The 24,109-nt window shown below is 44.5% G+C and overlaps 2 protein-coding genes across 3 annotated transcripts in view; one reads left to right on the top strand and one right to left on the bottom strand.

Moving 5' to 3' along the window:
* LOC134927409 (xin actin-binding repeat-containing protein 1-like) overlaps positions 1-24,109 on the top strand; it is a 559,013-nt gene that overhangs the window by 252,678 nt on the left and 282,226 nt on the right. The window lies entirely within an intron of this gene.
* Positions 1-24,109, bottom strand: part of LOC134928877 (solute carrier family 22 member 13-like) — a 101,223-nt gene that overhangs the window by 71,092 nt on the left and 6,022 nt on the right. Inside the window, exons 2-4 of the mRNA XM_063924821.1 lie at positions 18,321-18,424; positions 5,385-5,539; positions 3,532-3,700 (exon numbers count right to left, since the gene is read on the bottom strand). Of these exons, the coding sequence (XP_063780891.1) occupies positions 3,532-3,700; positions 5,385-5,539; positions 18,321-18,424 (428 nt within the window). The remainder of the gene's footprint in view (positions 1-3,531; positions 3,701-5,384; positions 5,540-18,320; positions 18,425-24,109) is intronic.

Genomic DNA, 24,109 nt, shown 5'->3' with positions numbered 1-24,109 from the left:
CTGTGTCGTCAAGTATACTATCCATCTAGATACTATACCTGTGGTGCATTTTAGTTTTGCAGTTTGCTGACAGTGACCACCAGTATATATAGCAGTACGGTACGGAAGGCCACTGCTCTACCTACCTCTGTGTCGTCAAGTATACTATCCATCTAGATTCTATACCTGTGGTGCATTTTAGTTTTGCAGTTTGCTGACAGTGACCACCAGTATATATAGCAGTACGGTACGGAAGGCCACTGCTCTACCTACCTCTGTGTCGTCAAGTATACTATCCATCTAGGATTCTATACATGTGGTGCATTTTAGTTTTGCAGTTTGCTGACAGTGACCACCAGTATATATAGCAGTACGGTACGGAAGGCCACTGCTCTACCTACCTCTGTGTCGTCAAGTATACTATCCATCTAGATTCTATACCTGTGGTGCATTTTAGTTTTGCAGTTTGCTGACAGTGACCACCAGTATATATAGCAGTACGGTATGGAAGGCCACTGCTCTACCTACCTCTGTGTCGTCAAGTATACTATCCATCTAGATTCTATACATGTGGTGCATTTTAGTTTTGCAGTTTGCTGACAGTGACCACCAGTATATATAGAAGTACGGTACGGAAAGCCACAACTCTACCTACCTCTGTGTCGTCAAGTATACTATCCATCTAGATTTTATACCTGTGGTGCATTTTAGTTTTGCAGTTTGCTGACAGTGACCACCAGTATTTATAGCAGTACCGTACGGAAGGCCACTGCTCTACCTACCTCTGTGTCGTCAAGTATACTATCAATCTAGATTCTATATCTGTGGTGCATTTTAGTTTTGCAGTTTGCTGATAGTGACCACCAGTATATATAGCAGTATGGTACGGAAGGCCACTACTCTACCTACCTCTGTGTCGTTAAGTATACTATCAATCTAGATTCTATATCTGTGGTGCATTTTAGTTTTGCAGTTTGCTGATAGTGACCACCAGTATATATAGCAGTATGGTACGGAAGGCCACTGCTCTACCTACCTCTGTGTCGTCAAGTATACTATCCATCTAGATTCTATACCTGTGGTGCATTTTAGTTTTGCAGTTTGCTGACAATGACCACCAGTATATATAGCAGTACGGTATGGAAGGCCACTGCTCTACCTACCTCTGTGTCGTCAAGTATACTATCCATCTTGATTCCATACCTGTGGTGCATTTTAGTTTTGCAGTTTGCTGACAGTGACCACCAGTATATATAGCAGTACGGTACGGAAGGCCACTGCTCTACCTACCTCTGTGTCGTCAAGTATACTATCCATCTAGATTCTATACCTGTGGTGCATTTTAGTTTTGCAGTTTGCTGACAGTGACCACCAGTATATATAGCAGTACGGTACGGAAGGCCACTGCTCTACCTACCTCTGTGTCGTCAAGTATACTATCCATCTAGATTCTATACCTGTGGTGCATTTTAGTTTTGCAGTTTGCTGACAGTGACCACCAGTATATATAGCAGTACGGTACGGAAGGCCACTGCTCTACCTACCTCTGTGTCGTCAAGTGTACTATCCATCTAGATTCTATACCTGTGGTGCATTTTAGTTTTGCAGTTTGCTGACAGTGACCACCAGTATATATAGCAGTACGGTACGGAAGGCCACTGCTCTACCTACCTCTGTGTCGTCAAGTATACTATCCATCTAGATTCTATACCTGTGGTGCATTTTAGTTTTGCAGTTTGCTGACAGTGACCACCAGTATATATAGCAGTACGGTACGGAAGGCCACTGCTCTACCTACCTCTGTGTCGTCAAGTATATTTCCATCTAGATTCTATACCTGTGGTGCATTTTAGTTTTGCAGTTTGCTGACAGTGACCACCAGTATATATAGCAGTACGGTACAGAAGGCCACTGCTCTACCTACCTCTGTGTCGTCAAGTATACTATCCATCTAGATTCTATACCTGTGGTGCATTTTAGTTTTGCAGTTTGCTGACAGTGACCACCAGTATATATAGCAGTATGGTACGGAAGGCCACTGCTCTACCTACCTCTGTGTCGTCAAGTATACTATCCATCTAGATTCTATACCTGTGGTGCATTTTAGTTTTGCAGTTTGCTGACAGTGACCACCAGTATATATAGCAGTACGGTACGGAAGGCCACTGCTCTACCTACCTCTGTGTCGTCAAGTATACTATCCATCCATACCTGTGGTGCATTTCAGTTGTGCGCAGTATATATAGTAGTAGGCCATTGCTATTAATACTGGCATATAATTCAACACATTAAAAAATGGAGAACAAAAATGTGGAGGTTAAAATAGGGAAAGATCAAGATCCACTTCCACCTCGTGCTGAAGCTGCTGCCACTAGTCATGGCCGAGACGCTGAAATGCCATCTACGTCGTCTGCCAAGGCCGATGCCCAATGTCATAGTAGAGAGCATGTAAAATCCAAAAAACAAAAGTTCAGTAAAATGACCCAAAAATCAAAATTGAAAGCGTCTGATGAGAAGCGTAAACTTGCCAATATGCCATTTACGACACAGAGTGGCAAGGAACGGCTGAGGCCCTGGCCTGTGTTCATGGCTAGTGGTTCAGATTCACATGAGGATGGAAGCACTCATCCTCTCGCTAGAAAAATGAAAAGACTTAAGCTGGCAAAAGCACAACAAAGAACTGTGCGTTCTTCTAAATCACAAATCCCCAAGGAGAGTCCAATTGTGTCGGTTGCGATGCCTGACCTTCCCAACACTGGACGGAAAGAGCTTGCGCCTTCCACCATTTGCACGCCCCCTGCAAGTGCTGGAAGGAGCACCCACAGTCCAGTTCCCACACAGCGACCTTGGTGTGCCTCTTTTTTTCTTTGCATCATTTACTGTTTGGGGACAATTTTTTTGAAGTGCCATCCTATCTGACACTGCAGTGCCACTCCTAGATGGGCCAGGTGTTTGTGTCGGCCACTTGTGTCGCTTAGCTTAGTCACACAGCGACCTTGGTGCACCTCTTTTTCTCTTTGCATCATGTGCTGTTTGGGGACTATTTTTTTGAAGTGCCATCCTGCCTGACACTGCAGTGCCACTCCTAGATGGGCCAGGTGTCTGTGTCGGCCACTTGTGTCGCTTAGCTTAGCCATCCAGCGACCTCGGTGCAAATTTTAGGACTAAAAATAATATTGTGAGGTGTTCAGAATAGACTGAAAATGAGTGTAAATTATGGTTATTGAGGTTAATAATACTATGGGATCAAAATGACCCCCAAATTCTATGATTTAAGCTGTTTTTGAGGGTTTTGTAAAAAAACACCCGAATCCAAAACACACCCGAATCCGACAAAAAAATGTCAGGGAGGTTTTGGCAAAACGCGTCCGAATCCAAAACACGGCCGCGGAACCGAATCCAAAACCAAAACACAAAACCCGAAAAATTTCCGGTGCACATCTCTATTCTAAATACATTAATACATTGTTAATGATTTCACCTTTTGTCCCTGTGAATTCTACAATTCCATTTTGTAGAATATTTTTGTTACTTCAAGTTAATTTTACTTACCAAATGTAGAAAAACAATAACCCAGTGGGTGCTGAGCAAATTATCTGCAGCAATCTCCAATTCCTGATGCCATAAGCAAGCCCAGCCAAACCCATCTGCCCTACTGCATAAAAAACATGGCCGGTGATTGTGGCGTATGCGCGATGGGATGATCCCACCCACTCCGCAACTGAAATAAAGATGACAGAGGAGAGATTGTTTACCCTAATCTACATGATTGCATTCATCATATTAAATTATAAAAATCTATAACAAAGTTTAATATTAAAACACACTGCTATACAATTTGTAGAATTAAATACTAATATAAAATTCAGTAAAATTCAATTCCTCTTTACTTGCTTATTAAAAGGCAAAAAGGGCACAATGTCTTTGCAGCCCAATGAACAGCACAGGGGGCCTGAAATTTAGAAAGAGAGTTACTTCTGTGTTGCTCTAATCTTAATGAAATGCCCTCCCATGCTTTATCGGGTACTTACCCAGACTCCCTGCTTTCTAACGTGCCCACTTCTTATTAAGCAATCCTACCATTCTTTGGGGTCTATTCATGAAAAGAGTGGAGAAGTGAGCCAGTGGAGAGGTAGCCAATCAGTGTTAAGGTAACATTTATAAAATGCATTCGATAAAATTACACGTAGCAGCAGAGGTGTAGCTAGACGCCATGGTGCCCGGCTTCCCCTGTACTGAATTAGGGGCCTAGCCAACATGTGGTGGCATGTTACATTTGAAAAGAAACAATATTTAAAAATCTAAATTGGTGACAGGGCCAGTTCTAGACCTTGTGGAGCTCAGGGCAAAAGTTTCCTTTGGGTGCCCCCCATGTTAAAATAGGGTCAATGCGTGTCTCCTGCTGTCGTCTCTGGCCTGCCCTGTTCCCTACTTAGTCTCCGAGTCCAAGTCAGTGTTTGCCACCTCAGCTTTTCCTCCTCCTCCTGCTCTGCGGCTGCCAGTACAGTGGACTGCGGGAAGAAGGGGGTGGTGGGTAGCAGCACACCCTCTATTTTCGGCACCAGGATCTTGCACTCCATCAGAGCCACCCTCACTACACCCCTGCGTAGCAGATGATTGTTTGCCATGGGCGACTTCTCCACTAACACACTTCTCCACTCTTTTCACTACTTCATGAATAGACCCCTTTATCCTAAGTCTTGGGCATCTGCAAAACCAACTCTGCTGCTCCTTTTATATGTCTACCCACTGCCCTTTTAGAATGTAGGTTCTTGTAGGGCCATCTCTCCATCTGTATCTCTATGCAATTTGCAGATTTCAATTATGTACCTTGCATACATTATGAGCTTGTCTATAACAGTGTACATTCAGGGCTGCCAAGAGAAATCCTAGGCCCCGGTACAACAACTTCCTGGGCACCCCCTGTCCTCTCTGGAGGGGGTGTGACCACAGCATGCTAAGTGGATGACCACTCCTCCTTGGGGGCGTGTCTATCACATCAGAAGCAGCCACTGAAAGGAGAATGATATGCCTCCCAGCCAGGGCAGTAGAGAGCCTGGCTGGGCCCAGATACTTTTCAGGGGGCTTGGCCTTATCAAAGGAGGCATGGTCCTGGGTCTCCACTGGGGCCCTCTATCAGACCTGGGCCCAGGTAATTTGTAACCTCTCACCACTCCTCTCTCGGCGCCACTGTGTGCCATTCACTGTGCACAGTGCTATGGAAAGATTGTGGCACCAAATAAATAAAAGGCAATTATTGCAATCATCAAAATAATAATCAACAAAATAATTATAGGAGATGCAATGAAAAAATAATAAAAATTATAAACAGGTTAAGCTAAAGACAGAAGGCAGAAGATGGCATGAAACACATAATTGAAACAGAGATGAGTATAGTGTTTTACCTAGTACAAGATTGTTAATCAGGATCCCTGACATAGCAATTCCCACAACACATCGCAGCACTGTAAAGACGTAAAACTCTGTAACAAATGCTGCTCCAACTCCGAACACAAACATCAACAACATTGAGATTAATATAACAGGCCGTCTTCCAATCCTTTAAAACAAAGCATTAAATATCCATAACAAAAAAAATCTGCATTCATATATAGCATGGTATTCTATATGCACTGAGTAATAACTTGATCATTTTAAATAAAAGGTTAATAAATATGCATTGGATGTAATTTTATAGAGAACAATACTTTAGAAATCATTTCTACAGTGTTTTGCTATTACTAGTACTGTATACTGCTGGTGTAAATCATGTATAGTATAAGTATCCTGCTCCACCTACTGACAGGACATATTATTATATGAGATCTTAGTGGCGTGTTCTGTAGCAATAAATGTTATGAAAACAGATTGTAAAGTTGAATAATTACTCAGCATATTTCACAATGGTTCTGGTTATTATTTCAGAGAGTACATAGTAAAATAATTATCTACAGTATAAGCAGTTACTGTTTTTAGAAAATCCATTTAACATTTGTGCACAAATAACCATTGTTGCAATTTTGTAGCTCCCACAAAATAACAGGATATTTTTGTGCATCCAATGCATAACTGCCAACATTGCTGCCGTGATATACAGGACCCTACATCTGAAAGGGGGCGGAACCTCGGGTGAAAGGGGACGGAGCCTCGAAACACCCCCGTTCGTGTCACTGTGAACAGATGTCATGCTATATGGAGCAGCAGTGACAGTGTGTCCCCCTCCCTCCCCCCCCCCCCCCCCCCCAACTTTTCTCACCATGGGACACTGCGGCCGTGAGTGACACAGTCCCAGAAGAACGGGACTGTCCCGCTGAAAAGTATGCCAATGTGAAGAATATCAGAAAATGTGCTTCGTTTTTGGCCAATATTTATAAAATACAGAAGGAACATTTTCACATTTTTAAAATCAGCGACTGTCCCTGGATAAAAGTTGGACTATCCTACCAAGGTACAGGGGATATCCGTGATGTGCCCCATTGCCTAAGGGCTCCACCCCTACTCTAGGTGTCAGGTTCCAGACCATTCACTCGAAATGTACATTGTGACTCTATTACAGGGTCAGTTACCTGGTGGAGCAGGAACACTGATAAACATGGGTGTTTGGTTCAGTTCTACAGAAACTACACCAAGATACGCCTAATTGTTAGCCAAGTGTCTGTGGTGGCTGGCCACAGCCACTCAGGTGGACACACCCCTTATGCATCTGCCCCTGCCACTGCATTCCCTCGATTGGCCCTTCATGCCCAAAACTGATCCAAAATGTAAATTCCATGTCTGATTGGATGTTATGCAGGTGCGTAAGTTCATACTAGGCAACCAGGGGTGAAATACTGTAGAATGTGGTATCTTGCCCATGTGCTGGCATCCCAATAAAGATTCCTTATTGCAGCTAATTGTGGCAATACGGAATCTTTATTTTCAGGTGTTCGCTGCAAATGATAACAAATAGAACCCTGAAGGGGTTTTTTATCAAAGCTTGGAGAGGGATAAAATTGTGAGAGATAAAGAACCAGCCAATCAGCTTCTGCCTTACATTTTACAAGCTGTGTTTGAAAAATTACAGTTAGGAGCGGATTGGTTGGTACATTATCTCACACAATTGTATCTCTCTCCGAGCTTTGATAAACCCTCCCTAAAAGTTTTACAATAATTACTAGTGCATTTCTTTAAAACAACTTCTGCTCTCCTTTATTTCATCATATAAGACAGAACAGCGGAACTGTAGCTCACTATATACAGCACACACTTTGATCTGTTATCATCACACATTCCAAGACTCTTCAGCTTAATGATAGCCATACATTAGAAAGATATCGTTCCAAGCAGCCAACTAGTTGGCTGGTTGGAACGATAACCTGTCAGTGTGTGGGAGCAAATGATCATCAGCTGTTTGCTCCCACATGCTAAAAAATTCCCAGAAACGGTTGGTCCAACTAATTAGAAAAATCAAACTTGTTTGATTTTTCCAACTAATCGTTCGGGTGTAGGGGGAACTTTCCCCCCAACTGAACGATAAGCAGGTGGACACTGGCCAGCAGTGTTCAGCTACTTCTGTCACACTGCCTGCGCGTGAGCCCAGGATCCCTGGCAGCCGGGAGGAGGTTCAGGGGCAGCTGCTGCAGTTCATCACTGCTGCCGAGCTGCCCCCTTCACACCGGGACCCTTTGCAGTAGCAGCGTAGCGGGAGGAGGACCAGGGCAGCTACGGCAGTACATCACTGCTGCCGGGCTGCCCTTTTCACAGCGGGACCCCCAGCAGTGGTGGCGGAGCAGGAGGATTACCAGGGGTAGCTACGGCAGTACATCACTGCTGTCGGGCTGCACCTGTCACACCAGGACCCGCAGAGCAGTGGCACCCCAACCGCGATTGCGGCACCCCCGCACCCCACCCACGATCGTGGCACCCCCGCACACCACTCACGATCATGGCACCCCACCCATGATCGCAGCACCCCCGCTCCCCACTCGCGATCGCAGCACCCCACCTGCGACCGTGGCTCACGCTTCCCTGACTCGCAGCATGACCCCGTGCCGCCCCTCTGCCGCGCTCGCCAACCCCCACGATGGGCGTGCACATTCACGGACGGCCAGGGCCAAAGTGTGGCCCAAGTCCATCACTCTGTATACATACAGAGGCATAACTACTGTGGGTGCAGGGGTTACAGGTCCTATGAGTCCCAGAATGCCACCAGGGCCTGCAGCTGTCTATGTAACCAGTCACACTGCACTTCATCTAGAGAAGGGCCCCCACCTCACCCCCGCCAGGGGCCGCAGGAGCTCAATGCCCCCCATCCCGATGCCAGATATCTGAGCACGCACTCTCCCACCATCAGCTATAGCACCCTCTCTCCTTCAGGGGGAAGCAGAGCTCAGCCTCCCATTCCTGGGCACGGTTCCCCGTGGATTGCTCGATACAATGACTCGGCCGTGTAAATAGTAAATAACTATTCAAAACATGCAGAAGTAGGCAGACACTGTCCACCTACTTCTGTGACATCAAAAGTTGGAGAGAAATTGGCTGGTCTGCTGGTCTGATGAAAAGTTGGTTAAAGCTGGTTAGATGTGTGGAGCACTGTTTTAGTTGGACAGACAAGTTGGACGGTTAGAGGTTTGGAGAATTGGTCTGAAGTTGGTCTGATGTATGGCTAGCATAAGGGGGCTGCAAATGGGGTTGTGAACTTGGACAGGAGTCAGCAGTGACTGTAGCAAATCACTGTGAAATGAGTGGAGAGAGAACTGTCCTAGTTCAGCAGCCTCCACTGTCTTTCTTTATTGGTTCCCCTTTGACAGCTGGAGCCCGGTGGACAGCGCCTCCAATGTCTCTGGGAGTTACACCACTGATGCTATGCGTTACATCACCTCTTTTACACATTTACCAATGCACAAAGTTTCATAAATGTTTCCAAAATTTTAAGCAGCTTTAATTGATCTCATGAGAAGGTGAAAGAAACATAACACAATACAATGAATGATGAAATGATGCTGCTACTTTTATGCTTTCTAATGCGATTTGTCACAGGATACAGTAATATATGATTATACAGTATGTTATGTGACATTTATGAAATCTCATGATCACATAAAAGCCACCTGCAAAAACAAGACATTTTAATTTGTTTCATGAAACGGTTTCCAGAAATGAAAAGTTATGTAAGGATGGGCTTATCAAGGGTGTGTTAGAGTTTGCCTTGGCCACTGTAGCACTAGCTTAATTAACTGGTGAATTCTAATATGGACGTTCCTAGCTGTGAGAAAACATCATCCTTCTAAAAGGCGCGCGTCTTCTCAGCTCTGGTGCTGACTGCCTAATCTACCCTGCTAGGGCTTTTTAAGCCCACCCAATCGCTCCCGTGACCCCTCCGGAGGCTGCAGCAACACCCGGGCACCCTGCTGAACGCGCCTCCCGGCGCTCCGGAGATCCGTTGAGAGGATCCCTGCGCATCCCTCCTGTATGCCGCATTGGCAGTCTCTCCCGCTGCCATCCTCTGCAGCTTTGTGAGCCCTCTCTGGCTGCTGCCCGGGCTCTCCCCTGACCCGCTGAACACGGTGCCTTTAGCCCCGCTATCCAGCACATAGCTGTCAGCCGCATAACCTGTCCTCACCCAGGGGCCGCATTTAGACACATGATTGTGCCGCTTGTAGTGGCTTATATTGAAGCGGCAGGTGTTTTTTGTGCTCTGGGGGAATTAACACCCTCTTGTTTTACACTGTCCTATGGACAGATATTTAACAGGACAGATGCCTGGTAAACACCCACGTGCGGATTGCACCATGCCCCACAAAATGGCAGCCGGGTCAGTTACTGAAGGGGACACTTCTACCATTCTCCTCCCTCAGCTGTTACCATCGGCTACTCCCTCCTCAACAACCCTACAACCTCCCACAGCTCCTGCTAAAATCCACCACCTCTCAGATACTTCCCCCCCTCTTCCCTCACATATGCTGATGTGGTGCAGGCTGTGAGAGAGACGGTGCAGCCTATGCTAAAGGAACAGGCTGCCGTGAATGCAGCTGCCCTTTAACAAGCAGTCACGTACATTAAGAGCCAATGTAAACAACAAGCCAAGCGAGTATTGGCAGTGGAACACACCGCTGGAGAAAACTTTCAGGTCATTTCGTCTCTGCAAGATCTAACCATGCAGCTCAAACAATCTGACATGCAAGTATGGGCTAAACTTGACGACTTGGAAAATAGATTGCAAAGATACAATTTGAGGATAGTGGGTCTGCCAGAATCCCTTAAAGGGCCAGCCTTATACCTCTTTTTGAGACAAACCCTGCCTGAATTGCTTGACATTCAAGACGTTTGTTCGGATCTTGTGATAGAACGGGCCCATCAGAGGGGTCAGCTACGAGATTCTTCCTCCTCTAGGCCTCGAGTCGTTTTGTTCAAATCCTTCAACTATATACACAAGGAATCCATCTGGTCCGCCTCTCGGTGGAAGAGAGATGTCTCATGGAATGGCACGAAAATTCTTATTTTCCAGGACTACTCCCCTGAATTGACACGGCTTCGTAAAGCCTTTACCCCGGTATGCTCACAGTTAGTCCAGGACAGGAAGAAATTCGCCCTTCTCTACCCGGCTCTTCTGAGAATCTTCAATGGCACGTCCTTCAAGGGTTTTTCTTTGGCCGATGATGCGATGGCATATATAAAGGAACAAGCGAGCCCGTTGACGAAGGATGATACCTGAGAGGACTGCCTCCCCTTTTACCTCATCCTGTTTGATAACCATATTCACCATCGACTAATGCTCAGGGACTTACCTCCAAAGTTGTGCATGCGTTTGCTTAGTTCCTGCCTCCTTCCTACAATGGGGGTCATTCCGACCCGTTCGCACGCAGCGTTTTTTCGCTGCAGGGCGCACGGGTGCGTAATGCACATGCGCGGCGGCCACTGTGCGCGTGCGTGATGTTGCCCGGCAACAGGGGTCACCTGGTTACGTCGTGGCTACCGATGGAAGCGATCGCAGCGGCGACCGCTAAGAAGATTGACAGGAAGGAGGCGTGGATGGGCGGATCAGAACCGTTGGAGACCGTTTTCAGGGAGTGGTGAGTAAAACGCAGGCGTGTTCAGGACAACGGAGGGCGGAGGAGTGACGTCAAAGCTGGGCCCATCATCGCTGGATCCATCGCACAGGGTAATTATGTCCAGCCCTAGTCTACTTCTGCTTGAATTTTTTTTAGCTTAGCAGGGCTGCACAAGCGATCGCAGCCCTGCTAAGCTAAAATACACTCCCCCATAGGCGTGGACTATTGATTGCAGCAGCAGCTAAAAGTTGCTGGCTGCGATCAACTCGGAATGACCACCTATGTCGCTATTGCTAATATTGGGAAGTTTCTCATGGTGGTGATGTGTCGAATCTGCATTTATCTCTACCGTTCTTTTATTTCATATTTTGTTACTCTCCTTTTTATTTTACATTTTTTACAGTTGTTTGTTGTGCTGTATGCCATGTTTTCTGTTTTTCTTCTCATTATTTCAGCATCCGCTGCCGTGGATCTCCTATGTCTCAGAATGTTGTTGTGGCAGAATTGTAGCTAATACCTATATGATGGACACTGGTTTGATTTTAGAAGGGACTTTTGCTCCCTTTTTAGGTCTACAGATAGTGCGGTTTCGGCTGGGAGCTCCGCCTTCCAGATGAACTTGCATCCTGATTTACTTTGAATATGTGAATTGTGAAGTTGCTCTTCTTACGAATGTTATTGGAGTACTCTTTGTACTCCTTTGTCTTTATTTTTTTTTCTGCTTTTCCCCTCCCCCCTCCCTCCCTCGTGTCTTCTTGTTTTGTACTTAGCGAAGTCAGAGTTGAATATTTATTACCTGTGTCATATGCTATATGGCATCGATTAAAGTAGGTTCCTGGAATGTAGGAGGTATCCACTCCCCGATTAAGTGTAAGAAATGACTCCTATATTTAAACAAGCTGCATTTACAGTAGGCCTCGTCTTGCTACAGGAAACCCACTTATTACTCTCAGAAACATTAAAATTAGCCACTCTAGGATGGATGGTCCTTGTGGCTGCCCCTTATTCCTCCAAAGCTAGGGGAGTTGTACTTCTGGCAAAAAAAACGGCTCCCTATAGAGGGTCACCACACTGACATTGATCCTGACAGTAGATATGTAATAATTGACCTCTCTCTTTTTAAATCTCAATATACTTTTTGCAATATTTATGCCCCTAACTCCCTCTACCCCGTTTTTCCGTATGATAATACGGAAACTAGCCCCATATATGTCTAATTATTACTTTTGGGGGGTGACTTTAATATTGTTTCTTCCCCATATATGGATCCTAACTCTTCTGCTCGCCCCCTAGGACAGGTATTCCTTTTATTTCTCAACAACTAATGCTTACAGATGCCTGGAGAGCCCTACACCCTATTAATAGAGACTTTACGTGTCTCTCCACAGCTCATGGCACACTCTCTCGCATCAACTATATCCTTTTGTCTGATTCCATATTTTCTAATATCATTGATGCATGTATTGAGCCGATGTTTCTTTCTGACCACTCTCTTATCTGGGTTTCCTTTTCTTCCTCCTTAGATGTAGGTTCATACAAACTTTGGCGCTTTCCCTCTTAGTTTGCTTCTTCTTTAGGCTTCCGTAACAAGCTTGATTTGTTCTGGGAGGAGTTCAGACTTGATAACCTCTCCGTATTGGACTCAGATCCTATTCTCTTCTGGCAATCATCTAATGCGGTGATTAGAGGGCGTATAATCCAATATGTCTCCCAAACTAAAAAAGAACGTGCTGCCTCATATAAACTGCTACAATCTCAGCTGACTTTGGCTTACCAAACTTATAAGAATACCCCGACCCCCAATACTAAGTCTGATTTTGTTTTAGCTCAGCATAAATTTGATGGTCTTCTCCCTTCTATGGGTGATAAACAGAATTTCTATAGAGATCACAAGTTTTATAGGTTTGGCAACAAAATCGGCCATTTGCTCTCCAACCTAGTGAAGTCCTCAACCCCTACATCCCTTATTGATGCCATACAATGCCCTGACGGCACATTTGCCTCTACGGGTAGAGACATGGGGGTATATGCAATTGCGGTCGAATTGCCGCAAATGTTGAAAAACGGGGCATTTTCGACACACAAAAAATATTCGACAATGCAATACAGTACTTTTCAACACAAAAACTGACTTTTCAGATTCGACTTTTTAAAATTCGACAGTTGTCAAATTCGACATGTCTGCAATGGTAAAAATGCGGCTTTTCGACAAAAGTATATTCAATTGAAGAATGTCGATTCGACAACAGTGCTTTTCGACAGTAATTTCGTCAATTTCATTCCGCCTCACTTTGCTGGCGGAATCTAATAAAAAAAAATTAAAACATGTTTTTTTGTGTGTTTTTTTATTGCTAATAGCATATCTATTTATATTAGAAGGGATTATGTACTTGGTTTGTCTATTAGGAGACACAACTATTATTTATATATTTAGAAAAAATATATATATTTTTTAAACTGACTAAAATAGAGAGAGCATGGTTTTCAGTGGGAAGGGGTGAGAATGGGTTAAAATACAGAAAAAAAATGTGTGGGGTCCCCCCTCCTAAGCATAACCAGCCTCGGGCTCTTTGAGCCGGTCCTGGTTGTAAAAATACGGGGGAAAAATTGACAGAGGATCCCCCGTATTTTTAGAACCAGCACCGGGCTCTGTGTCTGGTCCTGGTGCAAAAAATATGGTGGACAAAAGACGTAGGGGTCCCCCGTATTTTTAACACCAGCACCGGGCTCCACTAGTCAGAGAGACAATGCCACAGCCGGGGGACACTTTTATATCGGTCCCTGAGGCCCTGGCATTAAATCACTAACTAGTCACCCCTGGCCGGGGTACCCTGGAGGAGTGGGGACTCCTTAAATCAAGGGGTCCCCCCCCTCCAGCCACCCAAGGGCCAGGGGTGAAGCCCGAGGCTGTCCCCCCCATCCAAGGGCTGCGGATGAGGGGCTGATAGCCTTGTGTAAAATAAAAGAATATTGTTTTTTTTTGCAGAAGAACTACAAGTCCCAGCAAGCCTCCCCCGCAAGCTGGTACTTGGAGAACCACAAGTACCAGCATGCGGGGGTGAAACGGGCCCGCTGGTGCCTGTAGTTCTTCTGCAAAAAAAATACCCAAATAAAAACAGGACACGCACACCGTGAAAGTAAAACTTTATTACATACATGCCGACACACACATACTTACATATGTTCACACGCCGACTCTGTCCACGTCTCCAAGTAGAATCCGGGGTACCTGAAAATAAAATTAGTGTGTCCTGTTCTTTTTTTTGTAATCCACGTACTTGGCAAAAAAACAAATCGCATACCCGATCCACGCACTGAAAGGGGTCCCATGTTTACACATGGGACCCCTTTCCCCGAATGCTGTGACCCCCCGTGACTCCTGTCACAGAGGGTCCCTTCAGCCAATCAGGGAGCGTCACGTCGTGGCACTCTCCTGATTGCCTATGCGCATCTGAGCTGTCAGACAGCACATCGCACAGCCTCTCCATTATCTTCAATGGTGGGAACATTACGGTCAGCGGTGAGGTCACTCGCGGTCAGCGACTGACCGCGGGTAACCTCACTGGGTTTTTTAACCATTTTTGTGCCTTCCGAATACAGGATGCACTTATCCGTCAATTGGTCCGTTTTTCGACAGCGGGACTGCCGAATCCGTTTTTTTTTTTAATATGTCGAATTCCGGCACCCGCCGGCCGGGATTCGACGGTCGAATTGTGACAAATTTAAAAACGGGCGAAAAAAAGACGCAATTCGTCCGGAATTGCATATACCTGTAGGTCTCTTTATTTCAAGATTTTTATGCGGATATATATGCCCAACCCACCCGAGATATATCTGGAGAGTCTTCCTTTTGGGACTCCATCGATGCCCCCTCCATTCCAAATGACGCACAGGCCGCTATATGTGCCCCGTTCACGTCCCAGGACATTGAGGCTGCTATAAAACACCTTAAGCCTGTGAAGTCCCCTGGTCCGGATGGATTCTCGGGAGAGTACTATATAATACTTCTCCCAAAACTTATAGACCCATTGGTCTCGTTTTTTAATGCCTTACTTAAAGCACCAGCTATGCCCAAATATTTTACTGATGTTATTATCCATCTGTTGCCAAAGCCGGGCAGAAATCCCCGCCTACCTGGTTCTTACAGACCTATATCTCTGCTCAATGTGGACTATAAATTGTTCACAAAGCTTCTGGCAGATAGAATAAAATGCCTACTTCCGGGGATCATCTATTCGGACCAGACGGGCTTCATAGTAGGCACACATTCCTCAACCAATATCTGTAAGGTAATTGCAGCTTCTCATTGGTTGGGCTCCTCTTTAAACCCTGACGCTTCTTTCTTATTATCACTTGACGCTGAAAAAGCGTTTGATATGGTTTCTTGGGAACATTTATTTACGACCCTTTAATAAATTTAACTTTCCTGATCAACTAATCTCTCTTTTACGTATATTGGGGGTAATTCTGAGTTGATCGCAGCAGGATTTTTGTTAGCAGTTGGACAAAACCATGTGCACTGCAGGGGAGGCAGATAGAACATGTGCAGAGAGAGTTAGATTTGGGTGTGGTGTGTTCAATCTGCAATCTAAATTGCAGTGTAAAAATAAAGCAGCCAGTATTTACCCTGCACAGAAACAAAATAACCCACCCAAATCTAACTCTCTCGGCACGTTATATCTGCCTCCCCTGCAGTGCACATGGTTTTGCCCAACTGCTAACAAAAATCCTGCTGCGATCAACTCAGAATTACCCCCATTATATACTGGTTCCCATTCCCGCATTATATGTAACGGATACCTGTCAGCCCATATACCCTTAGGCCGAGGCACCAGACAGGGTTGTCCGCTCTCCCCGCTTTTATTTGCATTAGCCATTGAACCCTTAGCGATTGCTCTTCATACCCTCCCTGATTTTCAGGGTATTTGTTTCGCCCACCATTCTCTCAAAGTGGCAATGTTTGCGGATGATATGTTACTGTTCCTTTCTAATCCTCTCATCTCCATCCCAACCATTCTCCACTCCATCAATTCGTTTGGCCTTTTCTCAGGATTTAGGATCAATTATGACAAGTCTGAGCTCCTCCCACTGACCTCTTCTGCATCTACTCTTCTTGCCTCATCCTCTTTTTCTCCTATCCTGTCTATATTTAAACATGCTACGTCCAAGTTGAAATACTTGGGCATATTTTTCCCACTCTCTTTATCCAATATCTATGCCCTTAACTTTACTCCTATTCTGCAAAATATGACTACTCAATTAGATGCCTGGTCACCCCTCCCCCTATCCCTTCTGGAAAGGTTGCAGTCCTGAAAAGCATTATTTTCCCCAAACTTTCCTATCCTCTCCAGATGTTACCATATGCTCTGATGAAGCCAGACCTCCGTTACTGTGAAAAAGTTTTACCAAATTTCTATGGTCTGGCAAAAAGCCACGGGTAGCTTTGCCTAAACTTAAACTGCGCAAAAGTGTGGGTGGTCTGGCTGTGCCAGATGTATCCGCTTTTTCAAAAAGCTGTAGCATTTCGATACATATTTGATTGGTTGCTCTCTCGTTCTACCTACTCTAATTATGCAATAGTACAGACACTTTGCGCTCCGTATGATCTCCGTGCATTGCTTCACACTCCTAAAACTAGCCTCCCTCAGAAGAAGGTCCGTACTAACCCTCTCTTTTGGGATACCTACTTGGCATGGTGGTCTGTCAACAAATCACTTAAAAGAAACCCGGCTCATTCCAAATTTATATCATTTTGTGGTAATCCATACTTTCCAGCGGCTTTAGACAATATGCGGTTCTCCCGCTGGCAGCATAAGGGCATTGCGTTAATTAAAGATGTATTTGATCCTGGGGGTGTGTTAATATCTTTTTTCTGACTTTATTGCTAAATACCAGATCCCACGTGCAGACTTTTTTATGTATCTTCAATTACGACATTATGTATTATCCTTACCTCCCTCGTATGACCCGTCCCTGAACTTCGACCCTCTTACATATATTATTGCATTAGTTACGCTCTCAGATTATAAAACCGCTTATATTTACTGGGATATTCTAACTGGATTTGAAACAAAGCTTTGGGCTTCGACTGTTAGGAGTTGGGAAAGGGACTATCTTTCTTCCATTACTCACATGGAATTGACCGATAATTTTACTAATATTCTCAAGGCGCTCCATTCGACACAACTTCAGGAAACATATGTTAAATTTACACATAGAACCTACATCACGCCAGGCCAACGAAAACATATGGTCCCTTCCGAATCTGGGAACTGCCAGAAATGTGGGACTCCCAATGCTTTGTTTCTACATTGTTTTTGGAACTGCCCCAAAATAAAGAAATTTTGGTACAAAGTGTTATGGTTTATCAATTTCACATTTCAGCTTAAGTTAAAGCTGAATTGCAAAGCTATGCTTGGCCTGGTCTTTACTGACTGGGGCATTCCGTCACATAAAAAGCATCTTATCCCGTTGCTATATGTTATTTTAACTTTGGGGAAAAAGTTAATTCTTACTATCTGGATTGTTAAATCCCCTCCTAGGCTTGATACCTTGCGCACACGCCTTATTCGCCATCTGTACTTAGAGCGCCAGTCCACTATGCCTAATATCGAATGCAATGTTATATGCTTTTATAAAAAATGGGGCCATTCATAGAATCCCTAGACCCTTCTCATCAACAGCATATATTATCTTTGTTTGACTCAACTTTTTTTTTGTTACGCCGTATTGCTAATGAACATTGATATGCTTACGTGAACTACTGATATTTGTATATGTTTAAACTTTTCAATTTCTATTCTGGTTCTGTTTTATGTTTGGCACGGGAAAGTTTTTTTTTTTTAATGTATGCTATCGACACTGGATTCGCTCCCTAAGTCCCTCCCTTCCCTATCCTTTCTTCCCTTCTCAGTTTGTCCCCCTTCTTTCCTTTTCTCTTTTGGTTGGTTTCTATGTTTTATTGTTCTTTTATTGTACAGTACTTATGCAGGTATATATCGGTATTTGGTCGAAGGACTGATTATGAGCCTTGTTTTTTGTCAATAATAATTTGAACCTTCCTATCTTTAGGAGCCTTATATCCACTACATTGTACCTCTTCTACAAAAGAGCAGTTTTGTCTCCTTTAGGTTGTCTTCCTCTCATATATGGATGTATACCTTACCACATTTATGACATTGCTTAAAATGCCTGTATCTTTGTTCTCTTTATTATGAAAAACGTAATATATATATATATATATATATATATATATATATATATAAAATATATATAATGGTAAAATATTTGTTTCTGTATTTTGATTCTTACCTGTCTCCTAAGGGACCAAAAATAATAGATCCAATGAGAAGCCCCAGCATGAAAATGGATTGAGATATGTCTATTTGTTCTTTTCTGTTACAAACCAGGTTGAACTAAATGGAAGTAATAAAAAAAACACACGAAATGATTAAATGGTCAAATTTATTCAAGTAGACTTCATTGTCTACAGCCGTTATTACAATCTTACATCCAGTGGTGTTAGGAAGAGGTGGTGTATAAGGAGACCAGGCTGATCGTGTGGCTGACTGACTTACTATGGCATGAAAGCCACTGTTTGCTGTAGACTATATTAATACATACATTGTTTATTGCTGAGCCTAATGAAAACCCATATCTCATGGAGGAATGTTCCATGAGATGACGCGTTGGAGAGAGGAGAATCGCTGTGTTGCTAGGAGACACCATGGATGAAACACTGAACTGGAGCAAGAGGAGGACTAATTTAGGACAGTCACCCTACAGGATTTTTCATAGACCAACAAAACCTAACCCACTCGCACTAAACTTAGTCTACATGCATACCCCCTGTTTGTTCCTGCTTATCACACACTGCTAAGCTGTCATCTGTGGCCCAGCTCCTTAGCTCCTTTTCTGCCCAAGCTTTTTTTATTTTTTATTTTGAGAATGTCTACAAATTGCCTGTCAAAATTGTTGATACTATATCAACATTGTAAATGTTGATCTAATGACTACATCCCAGTGATAAGAGCAATAATAATATCTTATATATGTTGTGATCAGAGGAGGGATGTCCGAGGCTGGTGTGCAGGTTCCCTGCGGGCCCGCTCCCCTCTAGCAGCATAGTATTGGATCTCATTACAATGCCGACTAACAGAGCCGGATTAAGGCACTAAAGAGCATGCATACATACATATATACAGGTTAAGTATCCCTTATCCAAAATCCCACATTTTTGTTCCCCTACTGAGATAATAATATTAATAATAATAATTTTATTTATGTAGCGCTCTTACTCCAACAGGACACAAGGCACTTTACAGAACTCAAAAACAATGCACATGGGCCCTCATTCCGAGTTGTTCGCTCGCAAGGCGAATGTAGCAGAGTTACACACGCTAAGCCGCCGCCTACTGGGAGTGAATCTTAGCTTCTTAAAATTGCGACCGACGTACGCGCAATATTGCGATTACAAACGAGTTAGCAGTTTCTGAGTAGCTTCAGACTTACTCTGCCTGTGCGATCAGTTCAGTGCTTTTCGTTCCTGGCTGACGTCATAAACACACCCAGCGTTCGCCCAGGCACTCCCACCGTTTCTCCGGCCACTCCTGCGTTTTTTCCGGAAACGGTAGCGTTTCCAGCCACACGCCCCTAAAACGCCGTGCATCCGCCCAGTAACACCCATTTCCTGTCAATCACAATGCGAACGTCGGAGCGATGAAAATGCCGTGAGTAAACTTACTTTCATCATAGTAAAGTTACTTGGCGCAGTCGCAGTGCGAACATTGCGCATGCGCACTAAGAGAATTCTCACTGCGATGCGATGAAAATCTCCGAGCGAACAACTCGGAATGAGGGCCATAATACAAATGATTTGAGTAATACAGCAATAGATCAGCCACACAGACATAACAGAAAACCTTAAGCACACAGAAAGCATAATACATGATTGGTGAAGGCATATTGGGTAATAACTTCCAAGGGTTGTGTATTCCACCCTCACAAGGTACCAGGTGCGGCAGCCATCTTGGGCGCACAGCGTAGGATTACCCAGGGTGGAATAGTCTACCCCTAGAAGAGATGACACAAAATGGGGGTGATTTCAGAGTCCTACAGTTCAGAGTAGGGTTCCAACAAAACTACCAGGTCCATGTATTTTTCATCCCATCCGCAAGCGTACCAGATGAGGCAGCCATGTTGGACACACTTTGAAGAGTACACTGTGGGAGGTGAGCCATGCAAGGGCCCAGTACACACAGAATATGGGAAAACTGACACTTATGTAGTAGTATGATGTACCCCGTATGTAGGACGCAATGGCAGGGTGTGCAATCAGTGGAGACAAACATTACAAGAAAAGCACACAGTGGGGTGGAAGAGAAGAAAAAAACAAAAACGGGGGGGGGGGGGGGGGGTATAAACAGTAGCAGGTAACCAGTGGCAGAAGGAAAATTGGGATAACATTATTTTGATAAGATCATAGTATGGGTGGGTTTGAGAATGTGGGGGGCACACTCAGGACCAATGGAGATGTCCCTGCTGAGCCTGGTCCTGGTGCTCTCCCCCCACAGATCCCTGCTCATCTTGAGGGTTAGGCCCAGGGGCACATATTTATGTTTATTATATTACAGGTTGAGTATCCCATATCCAAATATTCCGAAATACGGAATATTCCGAAATACGGACTTTTTTGAGTGAGAGTGAGATAGAGAAATCTTTGTTTTCTGTGGCTCAATGTACTCAAACTTTGTTTAATACACAACGTTATTAAAAAATATTGTATTAAATGACCTTCAGGCTGTGTGTATAAGGTGTATATGAAACATAAATGAATTGTGTGAATGTACACACACTTTGTTTAATGCACAAAGTTATTTAAAATACTGGCTAAAATTACCTTCAGGCTGTGTGTATAAGGTGTATATGAAACATAAATGCATTCTGTGCTTAGACTTGGGTACCATCGCCATGATATCTCATTATGGTATGCAATTATTCCAAAATACGGAAAAATACGATATCCAAAATACCTCTGGTCCCAAGCATTTTGGATAAGGGATACTCAACCTGTATATGTCTATATAATATATCTATATATACACGTAATATATAATATATATGTCATTATCTCAGCAGGGGACACAAAAATGTTGGATTTTAAATTTTGGATAAGGGATACTCAACCTCTGTGTATATGTATGTATATATATATATATATATATATATATATATATATATATATATACACACACTGCTCAAAAAAATAAAGGGAACACTTAAACAACACAATGTAACTCCAAGTCAATAACACTTCTGTGAAATCAAACTGTCCACTTAGGAAGCAACACTGATTGACAATCAATTTCACATGCTGTTGTGCAAATGGAATAGACAACAGGTGGGAATTATAGGCAATTAGCAAGACACCCCCAATAAAGGAGTTGTTCTGCAGGTGGTGACCAGAGACCACTTCTCAGCTCCTATGCTTTCTGGCTGATGTTTTGGTCACTTTTGAAAGCTGGCGGTGCTTTCAGTCTAGTGGTAGCATGAGACGGAGTCTACAACCCACACAAGTGGCTCAGGTAGTGCAGCTCATCCAGGATGGCACATCAATGCGAGCTGTGGCAAGAAGGTTTGCTGTGTCTGTCAGCGTAGTGTCCAGAGCATGCAGGCGCTACCAGGAGACAGGCCAGTACATCAGGAGATGTGAAGGAGGCCGTAGGAGGGCAACAACCCAGCAGCAGGACCGCTACCTCCGCCTTTGTGCAAGGAGGAACAGGAGGAGCACTGCCAGAGCCCTGCAAAATGACCTCCAGTAAGCCACAAATGTGCATGTGTCTACTCAAACGATCAAAAACAGACTCCATGAGGGTGGTATGAGGGCCCGACGTCCACAGGTGGGGGTTGTGCTTACAGCCCAACACCGTGCAGGACGTTTTGCGTTTGCCAGAGAACACCAAGATTGGCAAATTCGCCACTGGCGCCCTGTGCTCTTCACAGATGAAAGCAGGTTCTCACTGAGCACATGTAACAGACGTGACAGAGTCTGGAGACGCCAAGGAGAACGTTCTGCTGCCTGCAACATCCTCCAGCATGACCGGTTTGGCAGTGGATCAGTAATGGTGTGGGGTGGCATTTCTTTGGGGGGGCCACACAGCCCTCCATGTGCTCGCCAGAGGTAGCCTGACTGCCATTGGGTACCGAGATGAGATCCTCAGACCCCTTGTGAGACCATATGCTGATGCGGTTGGCCCTGGGTTCCTCCTAATGCAAGACAATGCTAGACCTCATGTGGCTGGAGTGTGTCAGCAGTTACTGCAAGACGAACGCATTGATGCTATGGACTGGCCCGCCCGTTCCCCAGACCTGAATCCAATTGCGCACATCTGGGACATCATGTCTCGCTCCATCCACCAACGCCACGTTGCACCACAGACTGTCCAGGAGTTGGCGGATGCTTTAGTCCAGGTCTGGGAGGAGATCCCTCAGGAGACCATCCGCCACCTCATCAGGAGCATGCCCAGGCGTTGTAGGGAGGTCATACAGGCACGTGGAGGCCACACACACTACTGAGCCTCATTTTGACTTGTTTTAAGGACATTACATCAAAGTTGGATCAGCCTGTAGTGTGTTTTTCCACTTTAATTTTGAGTGTCACTCCAAATCCAGACCTCCATGGGTTAATAAATTTGATTTCCATTGATCATTTTTGTGTGATTTTGTTGTCAGCACATTCAACTATGTAACGAACAAAGTATTTAATAAGAATATTTCATTCATTCAGATCTAGGATGTGTTATTTTAGTGTCCCCTTTATTTTTTTGAGCAATATATATATATATATATATATATATATATATATTAGAGATGAGCGCCCCCGAACTTCACCTATTTTACACGGGTCTGAGGCAGCCTTGGATCTTCCCGCCTTGCTCGGTTAACCCGAACGCGCCCGCTGTCGGATTCTCGCGAGATTCGTATTCTATATAAAGAGGCGCGCGTCGCCACCATTTTCACTCGCGCATTGGAGATTGAACGGAGAGGACGTGGCTGCGTTCTCTCCCTGAAAAGCTCCGTATCTGTGCTCAGTGTGCTGCAAATATCTGTGCTCAGTGTGCTGCATTGTGTACCAGTATATAATTATAATAGTACAGTACAGTAGGCCATTGCTGTATCTTGCCGCTCTGTGTCAAGTATATATCCATATCTGTGCTGCATTATTGTGAGCAGTATATAGTAGGACAGTGCAGCATGTTGGTGACCAGCAGTATACATATACTACAGTACAGTAGGCCATTGCTGTATCTTGCAGCTCTGTGTCAAGTATACTATCCATATCTGTGCCGCATTATTGTGAGCAGTATATAGTAGGACAGTGCAGCATTTTGGTGACCAGCAGTATACATATAGGTGGTCATTCCAAGTTGTTCGCTCGCAAGCTGCTTTTAGCAGCTTTGCACACGCTAAGCCGCCGCCTACTGGGAGTGAATCTTAGCATAGTAAAATTGCGAACGAAAGATTAGCAGAATTGCGAATAGACACTTCTTAGCAGTTTCTGAGTAGCTCCAAACTTACTCGGCATCTGCGATCAGTTCAGTCAGTTTCGTTCCTGGTTTGACGTCACAAACACACCCAGCGTTCGCCCAGACACTCCTCCGTTTCTCCAGCCACTCCCGCGTTTTTCCCAGAAACGGTAGCGTTTTTTCACACACACCCATAAAACGGCCAGTTTCCGCCCAGAAACACCCACTTCCTGTCAATCACATTACGATCACCAGAACGAAGAAAAAACCTCGTAATGCCGTGAGTAAAATACCTAACTGCATAGCAAATTTACTTGGCGCAGTCGCACTGCGGACATTGCGCATGCGCATTAGCGACTAATCGCTCCGTTGCGAGAAAAAAATAACGAGCGAACAACTCGGAATGACCCCCATAGTACAGTACAGTAGGCCATTGCTGTATCTTGCAGCTCTGTGTCAAGTTTACTATCCATATCTGTGCTGCATTGTTGTGAGCAGTATATAGTAGTACAGTGCAGCATTTTGATGACCAGCAGTATACATATAGTACAGTACAGTAGGCCATTGCTTTATCTT

Source organism: Pseudophryne corroboree, chromosome 5, assembly GCF_028390025.1.
Source record: "Pseudophryne corroboree isolate aPseCor3 chromosome 5, aPseCor3.hap2, whole genome shotgun sequence".
Lineage (NCBI taxonomy): Eukaryota > Metazoa > Chordata > Amphibia > Anura > Myobatrachidae > Pseudophryne > Pseudophryne corroboree.
Note: the sequence above shows the minus strand (reverse complement) of the source record. Positions and strands in the feature narration are given on the sequence as shown.